The sequence below is a fragment of the Euleptes europaea genome, chromosome 21 (genome assembly GCF_029931775.1).
Source record: "Euleptes europaea isolate rEulEur1 chromosome 21, rEulEur1.hap1, whole genome shotgun sequence".
NCBI lineage: Eukaryota > Metazoa > Chordata > Lepidosauria > Squamata > Sphaerodactylidae > Euleptes > Euleptes europaea.
Genome location: NC_079332.1, coordinates 973,236 through 994,776, shown reverse-complemented (window position 1 = coordinate 994,776; position 21,541 = coordinate 973,236). Strand labels below are relative to the sequence as shown.

General features: G+C 53.4%; 2 protein-coding genes across 2 annotated transcripts in view; one reads left to right on the top strand and one right to left on the bottom strand.

The window, feature by feature from the left end:
* The window catches only part of TSC2 (TSC complex subunit 2), a 36,618-nt gene extending 21,844 nt beyond the window's left edge, over positions 1–14,774 (bottom strand). The window contains exons 1-22 of the mRNA XM_056866534.1: positions 14,720–14,774; positions 12,513–12,676; positions 12,161–12,247; positions 10,964–11,074; positions 10,352–10,496; positions 10,127–10,244; positions 9,808–9,856; positions 9,225–9,350; positions 8,289–8,362; positions 7,739–7,865; positions 7,359–7,502; positions 6,506–6,643; positions 5,730–5,833; positions 5,376–5,457; positions 4,716–4,871; positions 4,221–4,337; positions 3,975–4,097; positions 3,011–3,117; positions 2,553–2,691; positions 2,271–2,393; positions 1,111–1,245; positions 612–801 (exon numbers count right to left, since the gene is read on the bottom strand). Coding sequence (XP_056722512.1) covers positions 612–801; positions 1,111–1,245; positions 2,271–2,393; positions 2,553–2,691; positions 3,011–3,117; positions 3,975–4,097; positions 4,221–4,337; positions 4,716–4,871; positions 5,376–5,457; positions 5,730–5,833; positions 6,506–6,643; positions 7,359–7,502; positions 7,739–7,865; positions 8,289–8,362; positions 9,225–9,350; positions 9,808–9,856; positions 10,127–10,244; positions 10,352–10,496; positions 10,964–11,074; positions 12,161–12,247; positions 12,513–12,653 — 2,536 coding nt within the window. The 5' untranslated portion in view covers positions 12,654–12,676; positions 14,720–14,774. The remainder of the gene's footprint in view (positions 1–611; positions 802–1,110; positions 1,246–2,270; positions 2,394–2,552; positions 2,692–3,010; positions 3,118–3,974; positions 4,098–4,220; positions 4,338–4,715; positions 4,872–5,375; positions 5,458–5,729; positions 5,834–6,505; positions 6,644–7,358; positions 7,503–7,738; positions 7,866–8,288; positions 8,363–9,224; positions 9,351–9,807; positions 9,857–10,126; positions 10,245–10,351; positions 10,497–10,963; positions 11,075–12,160; positions 12,248–12,512; positions 12,677–14,719) is intronic.
* A 1,610-nt stretch (positions 14,775–16,384) lies between these two features.
* Positions 16,385–19,747, top strand: NTHL1 (nth like DNA glycosylase 1). Its single transcript, XM_056866181.1, has 5 exons — positions 16,385–16,525; positions 16,654–16,824; positions 17,329–17,488; positions 18,908–19,013; positions 19,615–19,747. The coding sequence occupies exons 1-5, from the start codon at positions 16,484–16,486 to the stop codon at positions 19,736–19,738; spliced, it is 603 nt and encodes a 200-aa protein (XP_056722159.1). The 5' UTR covers positions 16,385–16,483; the 3' UTR covers positions 19,739–19,747.
* Positions 19,748–21,541: the final 1,794 nt, after the last annotated feature.

The following is a 21,541-nucleotide window of genomic DNA, read 5'->3' as shown; positions in this document are numbered from 1 at the left end:
TAATTTTAACTGTACTTTACATTGTTTAAATGTTTTAATGTTCGCTGCTTTGTGGACCCCGCTTTGGCAGAAACATGGCATTAAAATGTTTTAAATTGTCAAAGTCCACCTATATACCATGGGCAGTTGTCCCCCCGCCCCCCAAATAAAACAACCCAGCTTAATCTTGCGTATGGGTCCTATCACATTTTTACCCTACTTTCCCTCCAAGTGAGGATTTGAACCCAGATCTCATCAACTAACTCTGCATTCTCATCAGCATACCACAAGGTTACCTGAGTTTCCCCTCCTGTGCTACGGCTTGGCCCTCTCGCTAGAGATATGCGGCTAGAGCTAGACCCAAAGGACCGAACAATTAGCTCTTACATGCCCAAGGGGAATTCAGGCTTGTGCTTCTGAGCTTCACAGACAAAACTTCCCAAAGCAGACTGCAACGCAGCCCAGGGAAGAGGAATTGTTCCGAGAAAAAAAGGCTAAAAAAACTCCCACTAGGTATTCCACTTGAAATAGTTCTTTGGACTCTGCCGATGGCCGTTGCTATTGGGCAGAGGAAGCAAAGATTCCCCTGGCAATCCTGAGAGGGACACAGAGATCAGGATACCACCACTTACTCGAAAGAAATTCTAGGAGAGGAATGGCCATGTTGGCTGTTGCTGAAATGTGGGTCAGCTTGACGATCAGGACCGGCAGGGCCTTGATGAGAACGTCGGGCATCTCGACGCTACAGATAGAGAGCGCCACGACGCACTGGTTGGCACAGCGGAAGATCAGACCGTGCTCCAGACAATACACCATCTCCCGCTGGGTGAAGAGAAGAGAAAGGGGAGATTTGAGAGCAGCAGAGAAAAGACTTAAGGCAAAATCAGTACTGACTCATGGGCCATACGGAGGCTTGGATATACACCGTATTCAGAGGGGCAAAAAGTCAACGTCTGTGTACAGAAACGACGAATTATGTGACTTGAGTATGCCAATCAGCCCATGTGTTTATCCTGCAAATCAGTTCTGGTTTTGCTTGGGAGGGAAAGAATGAGACACAGCTCGGAGCCCCCAACCCACACACACCCCACTGTCCAAGCCGGCCAGCTGCAATCTCCACCTGTGCGGTACCTGCTTGGCTTTGTCCAGGTAGCTGTGGTAGGAGATCAAAGCCGTCAGAACAGGGACCACGGCCAGGTGCAAATCGTTGCGGGAGAATCCTTCCGGGGTGCCCCGCAGCCGCTCCGCCATCTTTTTGTCTGTCAGCTAGCAGAAAGACACCCACAGCTAAAAAAGGAAGATGCACTGCAGGATTTTATCATAGAGTCACGGCTACCTGAGAGGCACTCGACGGCCCTGGGAAAGCATTCGTTTGTCCCCCCTGCCCTATCAGTTTCAAGATTAAGCTATTATTTTGGGGAAGGGACATCTCCCCATCTCTTCTGTAGCAGCCCTTTTGTGGCTGCGCCCACCAAGATGTGTCAGAATTCCAAAGATACCCCACAGGCTCAAAAAGGTGAGGAACCCCTGGGCTACAACGTCAAATTAGGATCTGGGAGACCTGGGTTCCGATTCGCCTTCTGGCATGAAGTATGCTGGGCTAGTCACGCTCTCTCAACCTTAGCCTACTTCACAGGGCTGTTGCGAAGATGAAGCAGAGGAAGAGAGAACCTCTTGGAGGAAGAAAAGGAGGGGTAAAAAGGTGATGGCTAGATCAGCCCTGCAACTGGATAAGGTGGTAGAAGCAACTGTCCCGCTCCTGACTGCAGATGGAGGATTTTGGAACATTACCCTACATGAAAGACTCCCTGCAAACAGAAAGTCAGCAGAGATAGAAACTTCCTCCCTACTACGCTGCCTTTCTATCTGGACAGAGTTCTATATGCAAAGGGGCCGTAGCTCAGTGGTAGAGCCTCTGCTTGGCATGCGGATGGTCCCAGGTTCAATCCCCAGTGGCACCTCCAGCTAAAGGGACTAGGCAAGTAGGTGATGTGAAAGACCTCCGCCTGAGACCCTGGAGAGCCGCTGCCGGTCTGAGTAGCCAAACTGGCTTTGATGGACCCTCAAAGGGTCTGGTTCAGTATGAGGCAGCTTCAGGTGTTCAAAGCTGCAATCCGTCACCTGCAGCCTGAAGTGGCATATACTTCATCACCACCCGTTCCTCAGCACAAGACCTCAAATGATGCCTCAAAAAGGCAAAGGAAGGAGGCAGTGAAGCCCTAGGGCTGCCAGCAGCCTCTCCGAGGCGGGAGCAGGCCCCAGAGGGGTGGGGCAGGCAGCCGGCAGCGTACCATGGAGCAGAGGGCGGACGACAGCTGGTCAACGCTGCACGGGGAGGTCAGGTACAGCACTTTGCACTGCAGCGACTCGGGCAGCTTGTTCAGAACCAGCTTCAGCACCTTCCAGTCCGTCTCCTTGAGAGGAAGAAAGGGAGTCCAAGGCGAGCCCAGGAAGAGCAGCCAGAGGCCCCCCGCTCAGCCACCCCCCCAACCTCGAGCCCCATTGCGGAGCCGCAGGGCTCGCGACCACTCCCTTTCCGCCCGCCTCTGGCTCCAGAGCCCGGCAGCGCTCACCTGCTTCAGGCACTGCAGGATGACTCCAAAGAGCAGAGAGAAGGGCAGGTGGCCGACCCGGAGGGCGGTGCTCGGAGGGGGCAGGCTGGGGCTGCCCGCGGGAGGGGAGAGGGCACCCGCCGGTTTCTTCTCCAGCTCCCTAAGACAGGAGGAGGAAATTCGCTCTGGGCTCTGAGCACAGCAAGGCCTCCCAAGGGCCGCCTGCCACTCACCTCACCCATCCTCCATTGAAGGAGGTCTCCCTGGGCTGGAGAAAGGCTTCCAACGCAGCTGCGTGGCCACAAGAGTCAATAACCCGAAGGGGGCAGGGGGCAGACTGAGACCCAGTGAGGGGAGAGGTCGGGATGTCGGGCTGGGCCTCAGGAGAGGAGGGCCCCGATCCCAGCTTAGATACATGCTCATTGGGAGAGGCAGAAGTGCACCAGACAACTGAGCAGGACTGGGGGAACGTCACGTACACGAAGTCACAGAGGCAGTAGGGGCTGAACCTCACGAGGCCGTCTTTGGTGGCCAGGCCCAGCCGGTGCAGGGAATCGGCACGAAGCAAGAGCAGAAAGTCAAAGACCTAAAGGAAGGCAGCATACACGAGGGAAAGAGAGGTGGAATCACACGGCCTTCCCAGAGCACTCAAAGGTGGTGCACATGGGGCTTCGGCCCCCTTGGAAAGACTCCTGGGAGCAACATGTGGAATTCGCTGCCAGGGGATGTAGCGATGGCCACAGGCACGGATGGCTTTAAAAAGGGGATCCGACAGATTCATGGAGGAGAGGCCTAGAAGAGGCATCTAGCCATGGTGAATGAAGGGAACCTCCACGTTCAGAGGCAGTCAACCTCTGGATACCAGCCCCAGGAGGCAACGTCAGGGAAGGCCTCTCTGCCCTGTCTGTTGGCCCTGCAGGGTAACTGGTTGGCCAGTGTATGAGACGGGATGCCGGACTAGATGGACCGGCTCTTCTGATGTTCTTATCAGCGGAAGGCCTCGGCCTCTACGCCCTGTTGTCGGCCCTCCAGAGGAACGGGATCCTGGATTAGATGGGCCTTTCACCGGTCTGATCCAGCAGAGCTCTTCTGGTGTTCTTACTGTAGTAGGATACGCTTAACCTATTGAGCCTCCAAATTTCAGAGCCAGTCAACCTCCGAACCCCCAGTGCCAGGAGGCTGCTGCAGAGGAAAACCTCGGCCTCTCCCCCCTGATGCTGGACCTCCAGAGGAGCTGGTTGGCCACTGTGTGGGAGGCAGGATGCTGGACTAGATGGACCCTCACTGGTCTGACCCGGGAGGGCTCTTCCGATGCCACTATGCCTGTGGAGCTCTCCAACGCCAGGGGGTGGGACTGGCAGGGGTGGGCGCGTGCAAAGGAGCAGGGGTGTCCCGCAGGCCCCTTTCCGCGGCCTGTCCTTCCCGGCGAGGGTTTCGGCTCACCTGCAGTCTGATGCTGCTGGCGATGGGGAGGCTGTACTTGTGCTTGTAGTGGAGCTGAATGTGCAGGACCAGCATCTCGTAGACGCGGGTGGGGTGGCTGGCGGGCAAGCCGTACAGCTTCGTCTGCAAAGGAGGAGAGGGAGGGCAGGGTCAAGCAGGCTTTGGGCCCTCTACGTGAACGAAGGAGCAGCGCGGAAGTCACAACCTGGAAGAGCAGCATGCGGAATGCCCGAGGGGGCTTCTCACCTGGAAAATGACCAAGAGGCCTAGCATGGCTGTCTTCACGTCCTCCAAAGACGCTGAGTAGGAGAGCAGATCCCTCTCCTCCAGTTCGGGCGGAGGCAGCAAGGAGTGGGAAGCCACCTTTTCAGGAAAAGGAAGAACACACCAAGTTGATTTGCTGCTTTGGGGTAGAGACACCATTTGGAATGGGAAGGATTTAGGCCTTGGGCAGCATCAGGTAGAGAGGCATGAGAACGTGTGGGTCCAGGACCCACAGCTGCATCACCCTTGCCTGGGATGCGCTCGGTGATTTGTCCATCAGTCAGATGGTGAGGGGTGACCTCAAACTCCCTTTCTTCCCCCTAGTCTTAGGATCGCGCCCCGCCCCTGCCCAAGGGGTAAGTAGAGGCCAAGAAACACATGACCGCACCCCTGGGTTCCACACTGGAGGCGAGCGCCCTGCCCTGAGCACGGTTCATTCCCTTGTCTTCTCCCCTCTCTGGGAAGAGGAGGGCTCACCTTCTCGATGATGTCCAGCAAGCTGTTGAAATGGTGGGTGTTGCAGCCCTCGGCCAGGTCCACCAGCAACTGGGTGGCCAGTTTGCGGACTTGATGGTCCTTGTCCTCCGGGATGTGCGCCAGCTGAGAGATGACCACCAGGTTGATCAGCTCCTCCTGCGAGAGGAGAAAAGACCGTCAGGGAGCTGGCAATTAATTGTTACTGTTTTGAAATTTTATTGTTATTATCTTCTTTAGTGCATCATGCAAACCCCTATTTTGAATAATACTTTTTATAGGATATAGTAGGGGGCGCTGGGGTAGAGTTTGTGGAACCAAGGGGGCGGTGGCCCGAAAGGTTTGGGAACCACTGCTCTAGAGCCTACTCTAGAATGATGGGGCCTGCTGGTATGAAGCCACTCTCTCCTGCCACCCCCCCACACACACACACACTCCAGAGGTTTCAGAAGAACCCCTTGAGCACCCCTTGATGGTGCTGCTGCAGCCGTCTTGCTTGTGGGGCTTCCTAGAGGCACCATCTGGTTGGCCGCTGTGTGAACAGACTGCTGGACTTGAGGGGCCTTCTTGGTCTGGGCCAGAAGGGCTTTTCTTATGTCCTCATGTTCTTATGCCAGCTGAGCCCAGGCAACGCAACTGAGAGTTACAACATAGGGCAGAAACCTCATAAAACTGCCTGTTGACGCTCAAAACAAAGGACAGGACGTGCAGAACTTTGATGCGAACGGCGCTCCGACTCTCGTTTCTAAGGGTGAAAAAAGCAGAAGGGGGTGTTTTAAAAGCAGGAGAGCCCCCAAAGTCTCCCACCATCATGAGGTCTAAAAATTGACAAACAGTTCAGTGGAAATTAATCTGAGCCGTGTGGGGGTCGATTTGCAAACTCCCGAGCAAGAGGAATTGTGGAGAAAGGACGGGGTTAACGCTGATGTCCACAGGGTTTTTAAACCCCCACCCCACCCCATCCTTAAGGGATCGCTCCTCTGGATTGCGACCAAGGTAAGCCAGCCGGGGACCCACCGGAAGAACCGCTCCATCAGCCCCTGCAGCTTATGGATCCAGCCGTCTTTGGCGGGGTGGATGGACTGAGCTCGGTAGGTGATCAGATTCAGAACGGAAGATTCCTGTCAGACGGAGCAGCAGAAAGGCCAGGTTTTTTACACTGATATATCCAAACCCAACACAAACAGCCCTTCTGAGCACAGCAGGAGGGTAACGCAGAGAAGGCTGGATTAACTCCATGACGGACCCCGGAGGAACTTGTTCTATGGTAAGCCTTCCGGGGGTCCGAAGCCCACCAGATCCCATTTATTAATCAATATCTTCTTGGTCGCCACGCACAGACTGTGCTCATCTTGTGGCTAAAGAACACAGAGAAAAACTGCTGTGTGCCTCTTCCAGCACACGAGAGGGAGCCGGAGTCATGCAGGCCGAGGGCCAGCCCCAGCGCAACATTCTACGTGAGCACAGCCAGAACAGCAGCCTTGACCCCACACTCTGCTTGCTGTAGCATGCCGTCCCCCTGTTGGCTGGTCTCCTTAGGGTTCCATGCCCATTCCCTGGAGAAAGGTTGTGGCTCCTGGGTAGAGCACCCACTTTACATGCAGAAGGTCCCAAGTTCAATCCCCTGCATCCCCAGTTAAAGGGTCAGGTCTTCAGTGAGGGGAAGGGCCTCAGACCCCAGAATGCTGCTGCAGCAAGGTGGAAGAGGAGGATGTTCATTCTCAACAGAACCCCTGCTAAGAACTACCCCTGAAGAAGCCCGAAAGACATGCCAGGAGATCTCCCCGCCTTACCGGCCGCTGATCCGCACACCTTTCCACAAGCTCAAAGTATCTCTCCTTGGAGCCGTGGAAGTCGTTGTGGTCACACAGCTCCTCCACGGTGGTCAGTAGGTCGTGGACAATGGATTTCAGCTCCTGGCTCTCCAAGGCCTGGAATGCAGAAACGACCACCTGACGCAACACTCCTTGCTTGGCCCCTCAGCACCTGACTCTCACCAGGGACCGAAACTTCCATTTCCGGCCCCGTTTACTGATCTCGATTTGCCCCCAGAAACTGCAGATGGGAAGGGGGGAGTTCCAGGGAATCCTTCTATGGGTGGGGGCTGCATGGAGTTTTTACAAACGCCAAAATGCACACGGCAATAGACAGTCTTACAAAATCAAATAATTTGGTCCCTGGCACTGACAAGTTACGTTTTGACAGTGGGGATGATAGAAGGGGAGAAAGTAGATGGAGGTAGAGAGGAAAAGATAAGGCCTCCATAAAAGCCAAACCCTTTTTACCAAGTAATAATACGTTTCCTATTATGTTATCCCTAAAGAAGACCTTGGCATAGCCCTTCTATATAATTTGTAGTAATCTCAGTTCTTTTTGTAATTTGCTTTATGTTTTGCTTTTATTAATATCGTGTAATAAAAAAACAAATTTAACAAGAAAGCCAAACCTTCCCACACTCTTGACCACTGCTGCCACAACACAGCCATCACCCAGATTTACACCCAAAGCAGCATAAAGCGGAACATCAACAGTGCCCGGAAGAGCACGCGGCGCCAATCCCAGCAGGCCCCGCCCATAGCCCTGTGCCCCGCCATGGGAAGGAGCCCCTCTATGCTCGAGGGGGGGGCAATGGAGGTTGCCCCTCACCTGCAGCTGCTGCAGTAGCCGCTCAATGATGTCCAGCAGGATGTCCCAAGTGACTGCCTGCAGCTCCTTCCCGTACTTCTTGATCAGCCTCGTAATGGAGAGCACGATTTCGTAAGACACAATGGCGTTGGGGCAGGTCATGGCCTGGAACGAAAGTGCCGCGGAGGTGAAGAGGCTGGCCTGGGAAAGCCTGCTCTGAAGAGGGCCCACGTCCCATGGGGGGGCAGGCTGGTGGGGGCGACAAAATACATTCCGCTAAAGCTGAGAACCAGTGGCAAGCCTAAGGTGAACTGGGATTTGAACCTAGGTCTCCACAATCTTAAGTCTGCCTTACGCCACCGGTGGCCCCAAAAGGCAGGACTTCTAGGGGCCAGATTTACCTTCAGAAAGGAGGGAAGCACCGACGTAGGCGAATTTTTGAGTGACTGTAACCTGTGTGCGCCCCACAGGGCCATTCCCACGAAGAAAACTGCTCCTCTCAGCAGGGCCGCATCTGTCATGTAAACTCTAAAGACACAGATTTAAAAAAAAAATCATAGTTAAAAACAGTGTGCTCAGTCTACCAAGATGAGCAGTTGTCAGGCTTTGCATCGGGTGCTCCAAAGCCCCACACCCGGATCACCGCTGAGCACCCACTTTAGAGCATCAGAGGCATAGCTACCTGCACGAAATCCATGCTCACTCAGAGAGACTCTGCTCTACAACCATGAGGTCGGCGCATTGTGGTGTTGCAGAGTTGGGCCATACATCTGGCTCCTGTAACCGCTTTACTGTTTCTCAAAGGTTCTCTCAGCCCAGGTGTGGTACCAAAATATCTACAGGTGGCCTTTCAAGGGGAGGGGCAGGAACCCCCCTCAAGCACCTGGCAGTGCCTGCGACAGCAACCAGCCCTGGGAAAGAGGAGACCCCCACCCGTCTTCCTCAGCGTACCTGTCTTCCATGATCCGGCACATGTTGTAAATGGCGCTGTGACCCAAATGAGTGCCCAACAGATTACGCATCAGCTGCAAGAAGGAATGCCAGAAAAAACAGGTTTCATAAAGGCTAAGAACATAAGAAAAGCCCTGCTGGATCAGACCCAGGCCCATCAAGTCCAGCAGTCTGTTCACCAGGTGCCTCCAGGAAGCCCACAAGCAAGACGACTGCAGCAGCACCATCCTGCCTGTGTTCCACAGCACCTAATATTATAGGCCTGCTCCTCTGATCCTGGAGAGAATAGGTGTGCATCATGACTAGTATCCATTTTAACTAGTAGCCATGAATAAACCCTCTCCTCCATGAACATGTCCACTCCCCTCTTAAAGCCTTGCAAGTTGGCAGCCATCACCACATCCTGGGGCAGGGAGCTCCACCATTTAACTATGTGTTGTGTGAAGAAATACTTCCTTTTATCCGCTTTGAATCTCTCACCCTCCAGCTTCAGCAGATGACCCCCCGCATCCTAGTATTATGAGAGAGGGTTGACCTGAGCATTAAAACGTACGAGGCCTGAGACGAATGCACCAAACCCTCCCCAATTTTTTAAAAAAGAAAATGCGAAAAGAATGGAATAGAACAGAATGCGCATTCTGATAACCAAGTATGTGATATAATACATATTTTGCATGTAGTTGCAGAAGTTGCACTATCGAGCCACACAAGTTCCAACCATTCTGGAGAAGGGGCACCCCAGAAGGATCCTCTCGGTGGATGCTGCAAAGCCCGAGCTCTTCCCAGCCACCCCTTTGGCTCTTCAAAACACCTGAAGCCACAGCCTGGAAGTCGCAGGTAGGCAAGCAAAGCACACAAGGCCGGAGAATGGCCGGGCCAGCTCTTATCCCTGCGGCCGAACTGCCTCCCGGGCAGAGCACCGACAGACCGACTGACCTTCCAGCACGGCTCGCAGAGCTCTTTCACGTTGATGGTCCGGCACAGGGTGATGATGAAGACGCGGAGGGTTTCCGAAGGCAGGCAGTTGTAGCACACCACGGCGTCCAGGACTTGCAGGGAAACCTGGGGGCAGGGAGGAGGAGGCGCTAGTTCCCTTGCCAGGACAGCCCAAACATCCATAGGAACTTAACAAAGTGGCATCAGTTCAAAAAGGAATGGCCTGCCCCAAGGAGCTTCCAATCTGCATGCTGGCCGGGGGGGACGGGGGAGAGAAAACACTGGCCGGGGAGGGAGGAGTGGGAGAGAGAAGGGTAGCAAGGAGCTCATGCGTTTGCCCAAAACTTTGTTTCAGGAGAGATGCAGGGCTAGGGGGTTAACGGCCAGGGCATCAGGGGAGGGGGGATTACAAAGGATTCTGGGAAGAGGTTCCAGACAGGGAGGGGGAAAGCAATAGGGAACAGGCAGAGTTACCTAAGGGAATATCTCCTCCTTCCCTCAACTGCTGCCCACCTTTTAAATCCAAGCCCCTACACATGACTCTTTGTCCTCCCAAACCCACAACGTCCGTGTAGTTACTGACCTCAATGTCCACCGCAGAGGAGGTCTGGAAGCACAAGAGGCAGATCATGCTGCAGAAAAGGAAAAAGAGGTTGATTCCCATTCTTAAAATCAAACAAACAAGATCTCCCCCACTAATGTCTAACAAGCCTGCCTGGAAGCCCAAATGGAGCCCCCTTTCCCAGCCACAGAAGTCTAGCAAGTGGGGCCCCCTGCTAATAAGAACCGCCCCTGTTATGGTTCGCTCCTGTTTTCCTTTTTTGCCATTTCTGCGGAAACTGCTCCATATACCACACACAAAATCGCAGCGTTCAAATTGACCCAGAAGCGCATTTCCTTACTGGACCATATCGGCCACGTAGTCGTCCAGGTAGCAGCTGTTGAACTTGACCAAGTTGACCAGCACGAGCAGGAACTCGGAGGTCAGACCCACGCCCATCCACTGGAGGACAAATTCAGCTGCGGGGGGGAAGGAAAGAGAGGGTGGAACCCACAACCTCAAGGGACAAGAATTTGCCACCGCCACCACCAAACCGTGAGTGACCAAAGGGAGAGGACAGGCATACCCAGCTCCTCTTCCAAATACGTGATGTATCTTCCATTATCAGTAAGAGCCTTGAAGACCTCGAGCCGCTCGTGCAGGTCTTCGTTGGAAGGGTAATCCTTGATCACTTTGAAAAAGTGAGCACGGAGGATCCCGAGCCTCTCGCCCTGTGGGATGAAAGAGCAGCTTCTAGCATTTGGGGAGGGGGCTGTGGCTCAGCGGTAGAGCCTCTGCTTGGCATGCAGAAGGTCCCAGGTTCAGTCCCCGGCATCTCCAGTTAAAGGGACTAGGCAAGAAGGTGATGTGAAAGACCTCTGCCTGAGACCCTGGAGAGCCGCTGCTGGTCTGAGTAGACAATACTGATTTCGATGGACCGAGGGTCTGATACAGTATAAGGCAGCTTCATGTGTTCAACAGCTGCCTTAAAATGGGGGGAGAGGGGAGGGCACACACCACGGACTTCTAGAAACCACACTCAAATTATCAAATTTATCAATACAGTCAACTGACCAATCACATGCCAACACATCAAAATTTCCAGACTCACTAGAAACCGCACTTCCCAGGAGCCGAAATGAGCCAGACTCTGTGCCTTGGCTTTGCGCTGCTCAGGTGTGCTTCTTCTCAGCCTTACCTGTCCTTGAATGACCGCCTTCAGTAGGTGCAGCACAGCGTGCCGGGCCTCGAGGGGCCGATCTGGCTGCAGCATGTCGGCGACGGCTTTCCAGATTGCTTCTACCGCGTGCTGAGGGAGGGGTCAGAAGCAGAGTTACCCCGCGTGCGCAAATCCTTGTCTATCTGCGATGACGCACGCCACACCTCATCTCCCGCCACCCTACCAAAAATCTACTACCCCTTCTAGCATTTCCACAGTATCCACCCAGCCACAGGAAGTTGCTATTCCCACGGGAAGCCCAAAGAGGAGAAGACTGAGAGGGGATATGATAGCCATCCTCAAGTACTTCAAGGGCTGTCATGTAGAGGAGGGTGCCGAGTTGTTTTCTGTTGCCCCAGAAGGTCGGAACAGAACCAACGGGTTGAAATTAAATCAAAAGTTTCCATCTAGACATTAGGAAGAGTTTTCTGACAGTTAGAGCGGTTCCTCAGTGGAACAGGCTTCCTCGGGAGGTGGTGAGCTTTCCTTCCCTGGAGGTTTTTAAGAAGAGGCTAGATGACCACCTGTCAGCAATGCTGATTCTATGACCTTAGGCAGATGATGAGAGGGAGGGCACCTTGGCCATCTTTTGGGCATGGAGTCTGGGTCACTGGGGGCGTGGAGGGGGGAGGGAATTGTGAATTTCCTGCCTTGTGCAGGAAGTTGGACTAGATGACCCTGGTGGTCCCTTCCAACTCTATGATTCTATGACTGACAAGCACCAAACTTGTGAAAGGTTTACAACTTTATCCAGCTGCTTTAGGAAACAGGGTGCAAAGACCTGAGGTGCTCAGTTTCTAAACAACATGTCAGGCTTTACGTTTCTGCTGCTCAAAGAACAGCATCCTCCCACTCTCAAGCCTCGTCTGGTTTGGTTCAGCCCCCCTGGCAGTGAGGTGAGAGAGAGAAAACACAAAGGTTGGTTCAATCCAACAATCTTCTCCCCCCTGCCCCCATCATCCAGAAAGGGCCAGAGACGTCCAGGATGGATGGCTATTCCTGCTCTTTTTCTCCTGCGGGCAGGAGAAGGCGGCTTTTAGCTGTATGAGCCTCAACCCAATCATAAGCTACCTCAAGCAGGGCTCTGAAGAGGCGGCGCAGAAATATTATTAATAAATACATACATACATAAAATCTTCCTTCTGATGAAGCCCTTGCCCTTTTGAGCTAACGTACCTCTTCGAACTTTTTTGTTTTTGCTACCTCACAGATCTGGCCGATTGCCCGTATCCGGTTGTTCAAGCCACATTCTACGCTTAGCTCCTAGAAGGAAGCAGAACGGCGTTAGACTCGCCCGGGCTGCCCCATTCACCCTGCCTCTTCAGGCTGTAAGTGGAATACGCAACCCTTTTCCTTTGTGGTCTCAGCTGAGACAGAACCAGGAGTAGCCACGCTGTCACCCCCCTGGCCAAACCACCACCAACCCCCAAAGCCCTGACATCGCAGCCCCGCAGCCCCCAATACTTGTGGCTTCTGTTTCATCTCCCCTCTGGGGCTCTCTGGTTCTAACCGAATCCCAACATTCTACCTTGAGGATCTCTGCAGTGATGATGAATTCTGTCTGCTTCCCTTCCGACGACTTGGAATTAGGCCGGGATTGCCCAAATCCCAGGAGATTTTTAAATTTCTCCTTTAAGCCAGGATCTTTGCTCTGGAGCTTTGCCATCATTAACTAGGAACGCCCCACAGAACCTGCGCAGAGAGTAAATGGTAAGTCGACAGGGCACCATTGGCAGGATACTGACGAAAAAAGGCACGCTTCTCAATGTGGCCACCTCAATTCAGATTCTCCAGGGACACTCAAGCACACAAAGGACCCCCTTCCTCCTCCTCATGCAGTCTGACATTCTTAACCACTACACTACCCTGGCTCCATTGGCAATATGTAGACTCCCAAATGCTTCAACCTGCACTCAGCTTGCAAAGAGAACTGTGATTCTCGCAAGGGATTCTGAATGACACTTGCCAGACTTTGCCAGACTGTGCATTCTTCCCATAATGCGAGTGTTGTGACCGAGAGCCTGTAGCAGTCAAACTGTGAGCCTGTCAGAATCCGACTGATAAGGCGGGGTCTTAAGATCGGGCCCTGGGCAGGCAACTTTTTTGCCTTCTTCCTTTTAAATTTTTTATAACAACAAACAGTCTTGGAGCACTTGAAAGGTGGCACAATGTGCTGTGTCATTTTGGTTGGCCCTAATAAAAGGTATTTGTGTGGGTTTTGTTTCTTGTTCTGGATTTTGCGGGAGTCAACGTGGCCGTTCGCAACTTTTCACGGGTGTCACGTCAGCAACTATCATAACAGCCAAGCAGGAATCTGAATGCGGGCCTACCACGTTTGAGTCCAACACGTGGGCAGGGCTTTGCAAAAATGTACAACCACACACAATGTGTCGCTCCGGGGTGGGGGTGTTAATGTGAGATTCCAAAAGGACATCTGCGCAGTTCAGAAAATCTTTTCCCAATCCCCAGGTCTACAAATCTTCCCCAGTTCTATGTAGGGAGGGACTAGGCAGGTAAGTGTTGTGAAAGACCTCTGCCTGTGACCCTGGAGAGCCATGGAGAGGGGCTGTGGCTCAATGGTAGAACCTCTGCTTGGCATGCAGAAGGTCCCAGGTTCAATCCCTGGCATCTCCAGTTTAAAAGGACTAGGCAAGTAGGTGATGTGAAAGACCCTCTTCTGCCTGAAACCCTGGAGAGCCGCTGCCAGTCTGAGTAGGCAATACTGTCCTTGATGGACCGAGGGTCTGATTCAGTCAGTATAAGGCAGCTTCATATGTTCAATTTGCGGAGGGGCTGTGGCTCAGTTTGTAGAGCATCTGCTCGCCATGCAGAAGGTCCAGGTTCAATCCCCGGTATCTCCAGTTAAAGGGACCAGGCAGGCAGGTGATGAGAAAGAACTCTGCCTGAGACCCTGGAGAGCCGCTGCCGGTCAGAGTAGACGATGCTGACTTTGATGGACCAAGGGTCTGGTTCAGTATAAGGCAGCTTCATGTGTTAGGGGAGGGGCTGTGGCTCAGTGGTAGAGCACCTGCTTGGCATGCAGAAGGTCCCAGGTTCAATCCCCGGCCTCTCCAGTCAAAGGGTCTAGGCAAGTAGGTGATGTGAAAGACCTCTGCCTGAGAACCTGGAGAGGCACCATGGCTCAGTGGTAGAGCCGCTGCTTGGCACGCAGAAGGGTCCCAGGTTCAATCCCCAGTGGCATCTCCAGTTAAAGGGACTAGGCCAGTAGGTGATGTGAAAGACCCTCTTCTGCCCAAGACCCTGGAGAGCCGCTGCCGGTCTGAGTAGACAATACTGACTTGGATGGACCAAGAGGGGTCTGATTCAGTCACTATAAGGCAGCTTAAGGTGTTCATGTATTCAATATTGTGCAACGTGACTCTAAGCAGCAAAGCAGATGGGCGCACAGAACAGGTGGGCGCACAGGTGGGCTGCATGAATAAATTAAGCAAATAAATAAATAAGGCAGGTGACGCAGTGCTACGTGCAATTAAAGGACGACGGGGAGAAATATTGGACCCCCACCCCACGGTTAAGGAGCCCCCCCACACACACACACAGGCAGCCAGGCCCTTGAGCGAAGCCCCCCCCCATGTCGCCCCTCCCTTCAGGGCCCCTGTCAAGAAGGGGGGAATTGCCACCCCCCCATTCCCCACACACTCCCCCCCCCACCACACACACACACACACACAAAGGCCGGGGTGGGGGACATGCCCAGGCGCCCCCTCCCCTCACCTTCCTCGGCCGGCGCCCCTCACAGCTGAGAGACCGCCCCCTCCCGCCGGAAACGCCGCTCCGAGCCACTTCCGCCTGGTCCCCGGCCGCCGCGCGGGGCACCGTGGGAGTTGTAGTTCCGGCGGCATGTGCGCCGCGCGGAGGGTCTCGCGGCGGCTGAAGGGGGCCGGAGGTGGGCGAGGTGGACCGGGGAGGGGAGGGGAGGGGAGGGGAGGGGGTTGCCCTGTCCCTTCCCTTGGTCCTGCTCCTGTGCCCTTAAGGGCAGACTTGGAAAAGGCATCTCCTCAATAAGCGGTGCCTTGCAGAAGCGGTGGCCAACTTTTGCTGCTCAGGAGGTGGGGAGGGGGCGTCGCCAAGAAAGGAGCCAGGGTGCAGAAGGCACAGTGCAGCACCCCTCCCGTTTTCAGCATGGGGGTGTAAGGACCCGGGGTGGGGCTCACCCTTCCTACTGGTGCCTAGGGTTGCCCACCTCCAGGGGTTAAAGGGGAGACAGCAGGGTAGACTTCCCCTGACTGTGGAAGATCCACTGATTTAGCAATTTGCAATAATCTCTTTTCCTTTCTGTAAAATGTGTTGAAATGTATTAGGACAGCCAGGGAATAGCTGGTTGCTGGGCAGGATATCTCTGTGTGTCTTGTGTGCTAAGGAATTGGGGCAAGAGTCATGGAGGGTTACAGTAAACCATAACAAGAACTGGGTGAAGCTGTTACTCTACTGCCGCCTCCATGTCTGGAGTGCTATCCGCTTTACCCTGAATGTAGATGGGTTGTCATATCTTGAATTTGGATAAATATCCCTTCCTCAGTACGATCGGGGCTCAGAGATTTTTACTCAGTAGAGTGCTCTGGGTAGCAGCTGCTCCGAATAAATAACTGTTTTCTTGCAAACAACGGTCTTGGGTCTCCTTCTCCTCTACGAACCGTTTTACCACATCAAAGGAAACCCAACACAGAAAGGCTAAAACATTTCATCACCACGTACACGAGTTATATGAAATTGCAAAATAATTAGGGTTGCCACACACACACCCTTCACCACTGGCAGGAGGTTTTGGGGGACGGAGCCAGAGGAAAGTGGGGTTTCGGGAGGGGAGGGACTTCAATGCCATAGTGTCCAATGGCCAAAGCAGCCATTTCCTCCAGGTGAACTGATCTCTCTCAGCTGGAGATCAGTTGTAATAGCAGATCTCCAGCCACCAGCTGGAGGTTGGCAACCCTAAAAATAATAATGGTGTAACGGTTGAATTATAATACATTATAATATACAGGAGATTCATTTGGTGCGTGGTTATGCAATGTTTTAGCCTTTCTGGCAACCCTACTTGTGTCTAACGAAGGGAGCTTTGACTCTCTCAAAAGCTTCTCCCCCAAAGATCTTGTTGGTCTCTAAGGTGTGACTAGACGGGGCAAATATCTCATGGGGTACAGAAAGCAAACAACGGGAAATGTTGTGTGGGCGCTTGGAAGGTACTCCCTAATCCTTTGGAGAAAAGAAAAAAAGATCCTTTGCCTAATTCCTTTGTGTGTGTGTGTGTGTGTGTGTGTTTTCCCAGCCACAACTGAGGCCTTCTGCATGGCCGTCTTTCCAAAGAGCCTCCGGAGGAGGAGGAAAGTCCGTGTGGCCTATGAAGCGCCAGACGGCAACAATGTGGAGGAGGAGGCTGAAACGGAGGCCGCGGAGCAGAAATGGGAGCCGCGGAGCTGGCGGCAGCAGCTGGCCAACATACGGGAAATAAGAAAGGCGAAAGACGCCCCCGTGGACCAGATGGGGGCTGAGAAATGCTTCGACAGGGAGGCCCCTCCCAAGGTGAGTCAAGCGCCCCGTCAGGCCAACCAATGAGGCCAGGCAGGGGGCCGCGATGGTCCCCCCCCACACCCTGGCACAGGATAGCCCTTGGTGCTCACCTGCCGGGTGTCCCTGGCTCCACCCTGCAGGTGATGCGGTACCAGGTGCTGCTTTCGCTGATGCTCTCCAGCCAGACAAAAGACCAGGTGACCTCGGCGGCCATGATGCGCCTGCGGGAACACGGCCTCACTGTGGACAACATCCTGGGAACGGAGGAGGAAACACTGGGCCAGCTCATTTACCCAGTGGGGTTCTGGAAGGTGCGTGAGCCACACTGACACTCCCCCTGCGCCCTCCCCTCAGCCCCTTTGTGCCGCTGGCTGCTTCTTCAAATAAACATTTTCCAGCTGACTTACAGAGTTGCTGGATTGGTCTGTTTAGTTCAGCGTGGCCCCTCTGATTAGCAGCAGCTCTTCAAGATCTCTGAGGCTGAGCAAAAGTCTTTCTCAGTGCTAGAGATCCTTTAGCCCAGAGGTCCCCAGCATGGTACCCATGGATGCCACTGTGTATGCAGACATCTTTCCTAGTACCTGCCACGTGTTTTCAGCGCGTGAGTGGGGCCAAGTGGGGTTTTTGACTCAGCACAACTTCTGATTGGCTGTGCAGATTAGAATAAACCCTGCTTTGCCTTGGGCGTGCACCCCTCTTGGATGGGCACCCTTGTGGCATGGCGTGGCTTAAGTTCTGCCCCTACTCCGTGCCTGTGTGCCCAGGCTCACTTGTTCCTTGTTCACCAGCTGGGGGCCCTTTTTCTCCAACTGCAGAGCAAAGCGCGATACATCAAGCAAACCACAGCTGTCCTGAAGCGGGATTACGGGGGCGACATCCCAAAGACCGTGGCGGAGCTGGTGAAGCTTCCGGGGGTCGGACCCAAAATGGCCCATCTGATCATGGCTATCGCCTGGCAGAATGTCTCTGGAATCGGTACGGTCTCTTGCCATTGTGGAGCTTGGCAGAGGAGGGCAATGGCGAACCACCTCTGAACATCTCTTGCCTGGAAAACCTTACGGGGGTCACCATAAGGTGGCTGCGACTGGATGGCATTTTCCACCACAACCACCACATCTCTGGGAGGTTTGGACCTGCAGCCACATCCTGCTGTGACCAGAAGGTGGAGCTGTGATGCCCCAAACCTTGCACAGTCTTACGAATGATGGCCAGATTCTGATTTGTATTCAAATACAGGTCACGGGGCGGCACTGATTCCTTATGAACGGCCTGAGGGGATGGTTGGTGTGAAACTGAGCTGGGGAAGGGGGCAGCCAAGGTCACGCAAGGCGGCAGAGCGGGGTGGCTACATAGGCCGGATCCCACCAGCGGCGTTTAGATTTCTTCCCTGTGAATGTTTAACCGGCCTTTGACAATCCAAGTAAGCTCTGGGAATCTGCGCAGGCACAAGCGGGAAGGTTTCCCGCAAGCCTTGCTCTCCAGGTGACCACAGGCCCCCTCCTCGCATGGCGGCATGAAGCATGTGCCAAGTAGTGCGCAAGGAGGCAGGAAAAGCAACATGAAGGAACGTGGAGAGTGGGAATGAAGACTCTTCCCACTTTCTGCCCATCCTTCTGCCTTGCGGGATTTGTCTGGAGCATTAGCCATATGTTTTAGCCATTGGCAAGCAGAGGAAGGAGGATTTTGGAAACTGGAGCTTGACAGAATCAGAAAAAGGCAAAGGCGAAAGCTGAGTATGTTTAGCCTGAAGAGAAGACTGAGGGGATATAACCAAGTACTCGAAGGGCTGTCATATAGAGGAGGGTGCCGAGTTGTTTTCTGTTGCCCCAGAAGGTCGGATCAGAAACAACGGGATGAAATTAAATCAAAAGTTTCCGTCTAGACATTAGGAAGAACTTTGTAACAGTTAGAGCGATTCCTCAGTGGAACAGGTGGGTGGGGGTGAGCTCTCCTTCCCTGGAGGTTTTTAAGCAGAGGCTAGACGGCCATCTGTCAGCAATGCTGATTCTGTGACCTTAGGCAGATAATGAGAGGGAGGGCATCTTGGCCATCTTCTGGGCATGGAGTAGGGGTCACTGGGAGTGTAGGGGGGAGGTAGTTGTGAATTTCCTGCATTGTGCAGGGGGTTGGATTAGATGACCCTGGTGGTCCCTTCCAGCTCTATGATTCTATCCGCCAGCAGACACTTGTGCGCATCCACAGAACCAGCTTAACAAACCTGACGATTCAGGCAGCAAGCGGAGAGCAGGCACGCAGCCGAAGGGGCTTGCAGGGTCCGTGCCGCTCTGATAGGCGGGCAAAGGAGGAGAGAATATCTTCCCCACGTCCAAACCGGGGGTGTCTCCCCTTCCCCCCCGCCCCCGCCTGAACCTGACTCTCTTCTTTCTCCTCTAGGCGTGGACACTCACGTGCACCGTATTTCGAACAGGCTGAAATGGGTGAAGAAGGAGACGAAACTCCCCGAGGAGACCAGGCGGGCCCTGGAAAGCTGGCTGCCCAGGTGAACCTCACCACTGCCGCGGGAAAGGGGTGCTGAGGGGTTGTCCCTTTCTAGAAAATTCTCTTGGTTGTTCCTAGGACAGCGCACCCCCAATAAAGTCATTTTGAGTTGGCTGACACGTGGTCTGCAAAACAAATCCTGTGATAAAGCTGATGCCTTTGCTTGTTTCAGGGTATCCAGGACAGGGCAGTTTGCCCGGAGGCTCTCTTTAAAGTTTTCTTTTCCAGTCCCTCTTATAGAGACACAGCAGAGCTAAAACAGCTTCCAAAACTAAGGGCTCAAGCTTAGCTGTAACTGAGGAGAGAGCCGCACAGTCACCCGTGTATCTTTTATGTTTAATTTTTTAGCATTTATAAAATACGTAAGCCACCGGGCTTAACGTCTTGACCATCCCACCCAATTATGCAGAAGCAGGGTGCTAAGTTTCCTCCTCGCCCTGACCCAGCTTTTCCATCCTGGCCCTGCAAAGAAAACCACCACCAACTTTGGGGTCCTGACCCACTGCGAGAACCACCGCCTCAAGAGCCAACTCTGGAGCGATACAGCAGAGAGCCTCTTTTTAATTTCTAACCCCTTTTCGCCTCTTCTCTGTTTTCCCCAGGGAGCTCTGGAGTGAGATAAACTGGCTACTGGTTGGGTTTGGCCAACAGACCTGCTTACCCGTCAACCCACGATGCAGCGAATGCCTCAACAGGGATATCTGCCCGGCGTCCAGGAAGCGCTGAGGAGCAAAATACCTGCTTTGCCTTTTCCCACTGGAGCTGCCGATCATCCGCTCCTTGTGAAGGTCCGCACCAGAGGGCCACCAGGAGAAAAGTGATTCTGTGGCTGACCCACCTCCTGTGGGGCAGTGGCCTGGCAGGGGGGACCAGATCCAGAGGTGCACCCTCTGGCACCCCCCCCTCCTAAGCACTGGTGGAAGGGGACCAATGGCCACAGTCCTTATGGAAGAGGACCACAGAGATGTTTCAGGGGTGGCGTCGCAGGCTGTACCTGAAAAGACTCCTCCTTCAGCAAGGGGATATATGATGTAGAAAGCGGCTTCATGAATAAAAGGTGTTACTTGCAAACTCAGATTCTCCCTTGGCTTCCTTCGGCCTGGGCGGCCACACCTCTCCTTTCCAGCAGCTGCCCTCTGAGCGGCACATTACATGGAACGAGGCCAGGCTGAAACAAGCAGCCTAGGCTGAGAGGTGAAAACAGGTGCCTGGATGTGAATGGAGGGAAGAGCTAATTGAGCCTGCGCATTCCTGGCTTCTGTTTTAAAACGGTCGGAGCTACCTTTTGGAAGCCAGAGCTTGCAAAACCTGCCAGTCCAAATCGGCATGTGCATAGCAGACCGTTCTTTTGTTTGCACCCACCTGCCATACACAGTGAGGAGGGAGCCAATTGCGCCTTTGCACGGACCGGGCCCTCCTGGGAAGTGAGTGTGGATCCCAGAAGTTCGTTTGCCCTGCCAGATGGTACCGCCCATGCTAAGTACAAAAGTGTGCCGTGAAACCCTGCCCCGTGTCCGATTATCCCATTTTGAGACAGTTCCAGGAATTGGAACAACGTGGGCAAAGCGCGTATTCAACGTCAGCTTCTTAGCTTCCACAGGAAGACTGTAACCCTCCGGGGGTGCATTTCTTGTCTCCTCTTTCTTGGTAAAGATGCCCCCCAGGCCTTTCTAGTAATCAGTGATTACGCAGGTGCCAGCATTTAGGGCATTGCCTCATCCAGAAGTTCCCTAATAATTTTGGATCCCTTTAAGTCAGGGAGATGTGGCCGAGCAGCCTCTAAAGATGGTCTGAAAGAGAAGGGATTATCGAGTTTGGACGCCAAGGCTCAGAGGTACATGGGAAACCAGTTTTATTATCGACATTTCCAGTATACATTAATTGTTTTAACAATGCAGGTAACAGCTCTTTTATAACTTCTAGTGAGTTTCTAAATCGGGGGTGCGGGATTCTAAGTGTTACAGAGCTTACAGAACGAGCGAGGCAGAGAAAGAGAGAGCTTTTAAATCATTGGGAGTCGTTCCATGGAATATACAGAAAGATTCTTTCCCCAACCTTTTTTTTGGGGGGGGGGGACACCCACCCTTTGGTCGATGCACGTTTGAAGACCTAATTTTCGTCTGGTCGTGAGCATCGAAACTCGTGCGTTTCCCCCCTACTCCCAATCCCTCCCCCCCAAATAACTTGCAATTTTTGTTTTAGAAATGCACGTGAATGTCTTTGAAAATCACTTCTGTACTTGTCAGGTTCTGTTTATAGCATTGGGGTGGCAGAGAACGGAGAGGCTCGCGTCTACCTCTAGCAGCCTCACACACTTTCTTTGGCCTAGTTTGAGAAACAGACATGCCCCCAAATCCCAAATAACAGAGAAAAGAAAAGAAGCAGGCAGCAAAACCATTTTGAGATGGCTGAAATGGAAAACCTCCCCGAGATCTCACCCAGGGTCAAGGCTCACACAGATACTCTCTGAAGCAGAGGTTGATACGTCCCTGACCCTAAAACCTCACAAGTCTCACTCAATAAACACAG